Here is a 10,000-nt window from a genome sequence, read left to right on the forward strand (position 1 = left end):
AATGTCAGCTGGAATGAGCCTGAGTCCTCATGTACAGACCTCAGTCTGACTCGGACACAGCCCACATGACCCCCCTCCCCTTCCTCCTCCCCTCCTCTCCTCCTCCCTCCTCCCTCCTCCCTCCCCTTCCTCTCCTCCTCTCCTCCACCCCATTCGCTCCCCACTCCTTTGCACTCAGAAGGGTTCAGAAGGTTTTGTTGGCATGACAAAAAAGCATTTGTATTGCCAAAGAGGTGATACATTTGCATTCAGGACAGAGACACATCAGAACGTGTATCTGAATATGTATACTCAACAGATTCAGGACGTACAGTATGCACTGATACATACAGTATACTTATGCAGAGTCAGAATTGCAGTCCCAATTCAAATGAACAGTTTCAGTGTCAGAATTAGAAACCGTTTTGCAGTATGCGGCCACTGAACATGATGAAAGTAGGCAAATTTGAATTTTTAATCGTATGCGAATTAGATTTTCTCAGTCTCTCTTGGTTATCGTTTTTGGTCTAATCCTGATGTTGTTGGTGAATTTGTGGCCAAGTAACAGAATATTGCATTTCTATTAATGTTTTACTGATGCGATGGTGTCCACCGCTGGCTTAATGATGGGGTCTCACACTCTCTCTTATTCTCTCCCCCTCTCTCTCTCTGTAGGGGGTGGTGAGGGTCAAGGCCGGATTCTCCAGCGTTTCCCAGAGAAGGACTGGGAGGATAACCCCTTCCCCCAAGGCATTGAGCTGGTGAGCACACACACACACACACACACACACACACACACATGCGGAGACGCAGACCGGACGCAATCGGCTTAACCTAGAATTCCGTATTTACTGGTGAAATTCAGTGAAAAGCACCGAAGCCTACGTATCTAGAACACCGTGTGGCCGTTCCACCGTTCCACTCCACATGGGAAACAACGTGGCGTTTACCCCTCAAGAGGAAAACTATTTATTTATTAAATAAATACTTAACTGCCAATGAAGCTTTACATATCATTCATTTGTGTGTGTGTATGTGTGTGTTTTTGCTCACGTTTTTTAGTTTTATTCTGCAGGAATTAGTTTGGCAAGAGACTTTCAAAGACTGAATCTTAACTTTCCTTGAAACACCTGCCTCTCTCTCTCTCTCTCTCTCTCTCTCTCTCTCTCTCTTCCCCCCCCCCCCCCCTCTCCTTCTCAGTTTTGTCAGCCCAGTGGTTGGCAGTTGGTTGCCGAGCGGCAGCCGCCCTCCTTCTTTGTGGCCGTGCTGACGGACATCAACTCGGAGCGACACTACTGCGCCTGCTTCACCTTCTGGGAGGGCGTAGACAACCCACAGGTCAGACACACACACACTCACACGCCGTAGACAACCCACAGGTCACACACACACAGACACACACACACACACACACACACACACACGCCGTAGACTACCCACAGGTCACACACACACACACACACACACACACACACACACACACACACACGCCGTAGACTACCCACAGGTCAGACACACACACACACACACACACACACACAGTAGACTACCAACAGGTCAGAGACACACACACACACACACACACAACACACACACACCGTAGACTACCCACAGGTCAGACAAACACACACACACACACACACACATACACCGTAGACTACCCACAGGTAAGACACACACACACACACACACATACACCGTAGTCAACCCACAGGTCAGACACACACACACACACACACATACACCGTAGACTACCCACAGGTAAGACACACACACACACACACACACACACACACCGTAGACAAGCCACAGGTCAGACAGACACACCGATGGGACTCATGCTGTAACTTTCATTAGAGACAGACAGGAGACGGCACTCAGGGGATGGAGGCCGGGGGGGGGGGGGGGGGTGGTGTCACAGAAAGTCTTTTCTTTCTTTAGACAGAGAGAGAGAGAGAGAGACAGAGAGAGAGGAAGAGGAGAATAAGAAGGGAGGAGAAGAAGTGAGAGAGTGAGTGGGAGAGAGGGAGAGAGCGCACCAGTGAAGAATAGACAGAGTACGGAAAATTACAAAAGAGTAGGAGTACAGCACCAGACAGAACATGATGAAACACCTGCCCGTGTTTTTGTAGTGGATGCATTGCAGAAACTTTAGACTGAATATGTGCGTGTGTGTGTGTTTGTGCGTGCCTGTGTGTGTGTGTGTGTGTGTGTGTGTGTGTGTGTGTGTGTGTGTGTGTGTGTGTGTGTGTGTGTGTGTGTGTGTGTGTGTGTGTGTGTGTGTGTGTGTGTGTGTGTGTGTGTGTGTGTGTGTGTGTGTGTGTGTGTGTGTGTGTGTGTGTGTGTGTGTGTGTGTGTGTGTGTGTGTAGCTGCGGAAGGAGGAGGCTAGCGAGGCGGACGAGGATGAGGGACCTGGGGAGCCCCTGCCTGCACAACTCTACGGCCCCAAGAGCCTGGTGGTGGTGTCACGGCTCGACCACACCGAGGTGTTCAGGGTAAGACACACACACACACACACACACACACACATTCATGCATATACCTGGCCACACACTACACCACACACACGAATGCACACTCACACAATGTGCACCTTTACATCGTGACATACACAGACACACACAGACACACACACAGACACACACACACATTCATGCATATACCTGGCCACATACTCAACCACACACACACGAATGCACACACACACAATGTGCACCTTTACATCGTGACCCTGAAACCCATTTTCCATTAACCACTCAGACGTTTTTCTGGGTCACACGTCACACGTTCAAGTGTCTGAAACCTATACACTAAGGACACTTCATCAACACATAGGTGCCAAAGACGCACAAGTAGTGTTGAGAAGCACTCGTGCAAGAAATGTACTCATTGTGTGTGTGTGTGTGTACTTGTGCGTGTGCTTTTGCGTGTGTGTGTGTGTGTGTGTGTGTGTGTGTGTGTGTGTGTGTGTGTGTGTGTGTGTGTGCTCCTCCAGAACTGTCTGGGTTTGATCTACACAGTTCATGTGGACAGCCTTAATGTTCCCTTGGAAACGGTCATCGGAAACCTCCTCACCTGCACCATTCCCATCGCCGGGGGCTCTCAGGTGAGTGTGTGTCCGCCACACCCTACCTTACACACACACACACACACACACAGACACGCTCACATATCTCACTTTAAGTTTTTCTCCCCAGAATATCTAATATCCCAGATGTTCATATGTTGAAGCATACAGTATACTGAACTGACTATGTAAAGCATTTTTTTTTCCTTTTGTGAGATTTGATTTTCTTTTGTGTGTTTGTGTGTGAATGCCTGTAGACGTAATCTCAGCTTGTTAACGACATGTACAGTAACCGAGTTTTTATGTGTTTAAGAGCGGTTTCCCTGAACAGAGCAGATTAACAGGCAGTCATCACACTCCACCCCAGGGATCCACCAATAGGAACTCAGATCAGATCGGTAGTCCGTATCCTCAAGCCAATTAAGATCACGTCTGGCAAGAAAGCATTCCCTTCACTAAACAATTAGTGACCGTCGTAGCCATCTATTTTGACACAGTGCCTGAGTTGTTTTTTGTTTTGTTTTTTTCCCCCAAATCAAATCAAATCGAATCAAAAAATCTAAATCCATTTTTTTAAACTGATTTGTAAAATGTCAACCCATTAATATCAGTATGGTTGGTGTAACCCAGGGGATTGATATGGATTAATTTTATGTGTGTGTGTCATTGGGTGTCAGTGGGTGTCAGAGATTGAGAGAGTGAGCTGTGCATGACCGTGATTATGTTCCGACATGGTGGCTCCCAATTAATAGTTCCCTCTCCTCTTTTTCCCTGAGACATGTGTTCCCTTATAACATGTGTTCCTATGGTGCTAATGATGGCGGGCCCCCTGCATTGCCGTGTGTCACAAATAATTCCGCCCCCCCTTTAAAAAATAAAAAATAAAAAATCCTCCATCCATTTCACCTGACTTCCTAGTTGTCACTCTGAAATCACTCCTTCCCCGGGCGTTTGTCTGAGGTTTAAACTTGGTTCCTGTGTGTTACAGACGGATGAGTCGTCAGTCTGTAGTTTAAACTTGGTTCCTCTGAACCTAACCTGTGACTGGCTACTGGGCTGTTTCCAGGTAACCTAACCCCGGCCCCCTCCCCCCTCGACCCCTCCTCTGTTTACCCGCTTCAACCAATCAAGCCCATTGTGATTCTCAAAACAACCAATCAAAAACAAAACAAACTTTCCTTTATTTTACGTCCTTTTTGTCGCTTCATCATCTGATTCAAATTGTGCTGAGTCATCATTGCTGATTGATGGGTGGTGGTGGTGCTGCTCCCTCCCCCCCTCTCTGCTTCTGGTGAATCTTGTGGGCCGAGTTATGGCTTCTGTTAACCTGTCAATCCTGTGATTCCATTAACCTGTCAGTCATTCCTTTTTTGATGAATCCTCTCCAATCAGGTGGCTGTGTTAGAGATGGCTCCACCCCCGTCCCCCTCCCCCTAACCCTGCTCTGTTTGTTTTCATCTGTTTTGCGTTGTTGTTGTGCGTGTTGCTATGACTCCCATGAGAGAGCAGATGAGTTTACCGACACTGTGGTGTAGCCCTCCTACGAGCTTAATCACCGCACCTTTAATCTCTCTCTCGCTCTCCCCCCCCCAAACACACACACACACACACACACACACACACACACACATATGCACGGACATGCTAACACACACACATACACATACATGCACGCACACACAAACACACACGCACACACACAAACACACATGCACGCACATGCTAACACACACACACACACACACACACACAGTAGTTTCCTGTCTCTGGTTGTTTGGGCAGGTTGACCATATGGGCAGCCGAGTGGCAGATGGTTCCTAAGCTGACAATGAGTGCGTGAAGGAGACACACACACACACATTCACACACATGCACACACACACGCACACACACACACAGGATCTATGTAGATATTCCAGGCTCTCTTGATGTGTGTGTGTGTGTGTGTGTGTGTGTGTGTGTGTGTGTGTGTTTGAGAGAGAGAGAGAGAGAGAGAGAGGGTACATAGGTCTCCTGAGAGTGTGCATGTGTGTGTGCGGGCGTGTGTCTGTGTCTGTGTCTGTCTCCTAATGTTTTGAGACTGACATCCTGCTGCCAAAGAATGAGGCTACTAGAGAATTCTGACACACAGATACACAGATACACACATACACACATGCACACATGCACACATGCACACATGCACACATGCACACATGCACACATACACACATGCACACGTACACACGTACACACTGATGCACGGAGACAAACAGACACCAAACAGACACCTACATGCACACACACAGATAGACACTCACATCCATATGTGGAGCACTATAAATACATCAATAGATACTTTATTCATCCCAAGGGAGATGGAAGAACCTTTGAGAACACATAGCTTTCAGGTATAAAAGAAAATAGTTGTCTGTTGTGGTAGTGCAGTGTACAGAATACAGTACATGCATGCAGACACACAAACACACACACACACACACAGAGACACACACACATACATGCACGCACACACACATGGCCCAGCATGAATAGGACAGTGCAGCTGAGCTGTGTGCCTTGCACGTCCCGTCACAGTGAGTGTGTTGACGACCGTCTGTGCTCTCGCCCGCTCGCGCCCCGTGTCTCGTTAACGTCCCTGTCGCCGCAGCAGTGCCTCCATATTGACGTCCGTCATCACGCTGTGTCATTGTCCCTCGTCATGGTTACAGATTTATCTGTGTGTGTATGTGTGCGCGTGTGTGTATGTGTGTGTTTTTGCACCTTTTATTGTTTTTTTTTCCTCGTCATGTGTTTTTTTTTTATGTTAATGGATTTGAGTTTTGTCCCGCAGCCCTGACGACTTTTTTTTATAACTTGTGTGTTCTCTTGTGGTGTCTCTCTTTGTGTTTGTGTGTGTGTGTGTGTTTGTATGTGTGTGTATTTATGTGTGCAACTGTGCGCGTGTGTGTGCTAATCTAGCCGGAAGAGGAGGAGAGTGAGGACAGCTCGGTACGCCACACCTTTATACTCCTCTCTCCAGCTTTAGCTTCCTGCTGTGCTGTGCTGTGCTGTGCTGTGTGTGTGTGTGCGTGTGTGCGTGTGTGTGTGTGTGTGTGTGTGCGTGTGTGCGTGTGTGCGTGTGTGCGTGTGTGCGTGTGTGTGTGTCTGTGTGTTTGGTAATTATGAACAGCTTACATTCAAACAAAAATCAGCAAATCATGGCTGAGCTTTGTGATGGTTGTGTGTGTGTGTGTGTGTGTGTGTGTGTATGCGTGTGTGTGTGTGTGTGTGTGTGTGTGTGTGTGTTCAAGCCTGCATGGCTGTGTCTGGCTTTAAATCGTCTCTGAATGCCGTCCCACTCCTGACCTCTGACGTCCAACTTACATGTTCCTGCCCTCATCAACGTGTGTGTGTGTTGGGGCTGTGTGTGTGTGTGTGTGTGTGTGTGTGTGTTGGGGCTGATTTTCATGGCTGACTTTGCATATGATCATCTTGTGGTATTAACTGGCATGTGCGTCAGCTGATCAACGTGTCTCCCTCAACAACCAGATCTACCTCATGAATTTTAACCCCGATCGCATCCTCTGATTTCCCAAGAGCTCTTCCCAAGTGTTGGCCTAGGAGATGGAAAATCATTGTTATCTTCCACCTTCCACATGTTACTAAACTCGACTCTGTGTGTCTGACACTTTTTCCTGTTTCTGCACACCAAATCTGAATGGCTCTCTTTATGAAATGGTTCCTTCAACCTGTGATCTATTCTGTCCTCTCCTGTCAATTTGTGTGCGAGCGTGTGTGTGGGTGTGTGGGTGTGTGTGTGTGCACACTCTTGTGACTCACTGGCTTTCTCCCCCTTTTACCTGGAATTGTAATGTAGCTGTTAAACCTCTCTTTATTCAGGCTCAATCACCTTCTTCACAAACACACCTACACACACACACACACCCCTGTGACAAATGTATTGAGACCCCTAAGCCCCGAGTCATTTTGTAAAGAGCAGCCTCTTTTTCCATCCTTTCCTTTCCACCAATCAACCTTCCTCTCTCTCGCTCTCCCTCTCTTTCTTTCTTTCTTTCTTTCTTTCTTTCTCTTTCTCTCTGTCTCTCTCTTTGCGATTGCAGAGGACCATAACCTTGGGGGCGGGAGACAGGCAGGTTATCCAAACGCCAATCAACGATTCCCTGCCTGTGAGTGGCTGCAGCGTGTCCCAGCTCTTCAGACAGCTCGGTAAGCCAATCCGCACACACCTCACTCCAGCCAATCAGGGCCGGCAGAAGACCTCTGTGTATCTGGAAACCGCACAAAGCCACAGATTTGGTCTCAGAGACCATTTCACGACAGTGATTATTTGTGTAGGGATACAAACAAGAAATATAAAAATATAAATGTTTATTATTATGATGATTAAACGTGGTCTTCTTGTGCTTGTGGGTTTGTATGTGTATGCCTGTGTGTGTGTTTTGTATGTGTGTGTTGTGTCTGTGTGTGTGTGTGTGTGTGTGTCCCACAGGCATAGTGAATGTGCTGTATCTGTTCTGCGCTGCTTTGACGGAGCACAAGATCCTGTTCCTGTCGAGCAGCTACCAGCGCCTCACCGACGCCTGCAGAGCACTCCTCGCCATTATGTTCCCCCTCAAATACAGGTGTGTGTGTGTGTGTGTGTGTGTGTGTGTGGATTTGTGTGTGGGTGTGAAAATAGACAAAGAATGTTTGTGTGTGTGTGTGTGTGTGTGTGTGTGTGTGTGTTTGGGAGTGTGTGTGGATTTGTGTCTGAGTGTGAAAATAGACAAAGAGTGTGTGTGTGTGTGTGTGTGTGTGTGTGCAGACATGGGCAGTATTTCAATTATATGTATTTCAAATACGTATTTAATTACTTTAGTGTATTTTGTAATTTGTATTTTGCAGGATTGGAAAAAATCAAATGTACTTTGTAACAAAATACTTTGAGGGGTTGTATTTAGAGTATTTAAAATATTTCATTATAATATAATCATTTCCCCCCTCAAATTAGCCAAAAATTCATCACACAGTTAAATATAGCCTCTTACCTAGTATAACCATGACAATATGCTATGCTTATCATAGTCTGGGAGCCAAAGGTCAGAATCTTTAGGTCATGAACCCCAGGACATGAGGATTTATGTAAGGTATCAACCAAGGTGTCCTGATCTGCAGAAATAATGGTGGAGACTGAGGCAAAAACCTCCCCAATGTGAAACAGTCTCGAGTTTTCACCTCCCAGTTAATTAATTCTGTATATTGAGACACCTTACAGGATGTAACTTTATTTGTCCCCCGTGTTGCCAGTCATGTATGAAGGCAAAAGGCATGCATTTATAGCACAAAAAGGGAAATGCATTTCAATTTAAAAAGGCTAACCTGTTCAATCTGTTGTACTACTTTCATTGAATACGGAAAATGATGATGTGTAGTTTGCTTCGTCAGAGTTGATTCCACTGTTGCAAAGCCTGCTTGTTGTCAGTTCAATCATCGTTTATATTGATATAGGATGCTGATTAAATTTTTTTACTAGATCTACTTCATGGGTAGCCTGGCTCCGCCTTCCTACGTACTTCCATTCAGTTTTCATTTCACTCCACTACGTAGTCTGGGTCTGCGGTATATTCACAGGTTTTCTCAAGACAAAAATGTGCAGGTCCAAGCAGCGAACAGAGGGAGTAGCTGAGAACGATGACGTTGAGGTCGCTAGTTTGAGCATGTCACCTCACGACCAAACGTTTATCGATTGGTTAATGGCAGATCTTAGAGGCTCTGGGCAGAGTATCCGCATTCAAGGAGATTCATGCTTGGCAATAGAAAGTGTCCAGACTCTCTGTACATGAATGTACTAGAGTATGGTAGGACCAGGCTATTTCAGCCCAAAGTAAAGAATTTAGGCCTCTGTCCGCCAATAAAAAAAACTAGTATTTCTTGTAGTTTACTTTAAAAGTTGGTATACCATGATTATAGTGGGGGTATTTTTGTATTTTTTAATTACTAATTACTTGTTTTTTAATTAAATACATTTTTCACATCCGTATTTTGTATTTTATTTTGTTACATTTTCTACGCCAGTATTTGTATTTTGTAACAAAATAGTTTTTGATGTATTTGTGCCCACCTCTGTGTGTGTGTGTGTCCAATGAATGAAGCCCTGCTGCAAAACATTTACTTTCATGTTCAGCTTTAATGAGTGTAAGAACATATTTTCCCTCTTTTCTCTTTCTGTCTCCCTCCTTCCCCTCTCTTTCCCTCTCTCCCTCTTCCCCCTCTCTTTCCCTCCTTTCAGTTTTACATATGTGCCCATTCTTCCTGGTAAGCTGCTGGAGGTTCTCAGTACTCCCACCCCCTTCATCATCGGCGTCAACTCATTCTTTCGCTCCGAGACGCAAGAGCTGGTGTGTACACACACACACACGCACACACGCACGCACAGATTTATTTTGTTTATATGCAAGAGGTAAAGACACTTCATATGCCTGGTCACTTGTGCTTGTGTGTGTGTGTGTGTGTGTGTGTGTGTGTGTGTGGATGGGTGGGTGGGTGTTAAAGGTTCAGCCGTACGCACATGGAGTTCATTAAAACTGAGCTGAGCTGTCCTGATGTCATTGCATTCTCTCTGGGAGAGGGTGTGTGCTGTTCTGTAAGGGCCCTGTAAGGGGCCAAGTGTGTGTGTGTGTGTGTGTGTGTGTGTGTGCGCGTGCATTGTCATCACCCAGTCACTGCAAGTACTCACACATTAATGAGAGTCGTACAGAGTCTTATGACTTTGATTTAACCCCACGTGTGTTGGAGGTGAGAGGTCAAAGGTTGTCTCCTTGGCAACGGGCCATACTGGCCATCTTAATGTAAACAGATTGGGCTGTAATGAATTGATGATGAGAGATGATGACGATGATGATATAAATTATGTTCCGCATGTGTGTGTATATGATGAGTTGATGATAGAGAAACACTCTCTGAAACACAGTTTG

General features: G+C 46.0%; 1 protein-coding gene across 4 annotated transcripts in view; it reads left to right on the forward strand.

Moving 5' to 3' along the window:
* sbf1 (SET binding factor 1) overlaps positions 1-10,000 on the forward strand; it is a 78,903-nt gene that overhangs the window by 25,966 nt on the left and 42,937 nt on the right. Inside the window, exons 2-10 of one of the 4 annotated variants that reach the window (XM_062527478.1) lie at positions 655-740; positions 1,180-1,317; positions 2,350-2,475; positions 2,976-3,086; positions 4,036-4,113; positions 6,006-6,035; positions 7,148-7,253; positions 7,537-7,669; positions 9,316-9,424. In XM_062527478.1, coding sequence (XP_062383462.1) covers positions 655-740; positions 1,180-1,317; positions 2,350-2,475; positions 2,976-3,086; positions 4,036-4,113; positions 6,006-6,035; positions 7,148-7,253; positions 7,537-7,669; positions 9,316-9,424 — 917 coding nt within the window. The remainder of the gene's footprint in view (positions 1-654; positions 741-1,179; positions 1,318-2,349; positions 2,476-2,975; positions 3,087-4,035; positions 4,114-6,005; positions 6,036-7,147; positions 7,254-7,536; positions 7,670-9,315; positions 9,425-10,000) is intronic. The other 3 variants (XM_062527479.1, XM_062527480.1, XM_062527481.1) reach the window with 3 other exon arrangements.

This window comes from Sardina pilchardus, chromosome 23 (genome assembly GCF_963854185.1).
Source record: "Sardina pilchardus chromosome 23, fSarPil1.1, whole genome shotgun sequence".
Taxonomy (NCBI): Eukaryota; Metazoa; Chordata; class Actinopteri; order Clupeiformes; family Clupeidae; genus Sardina; species Sardina pilchardus.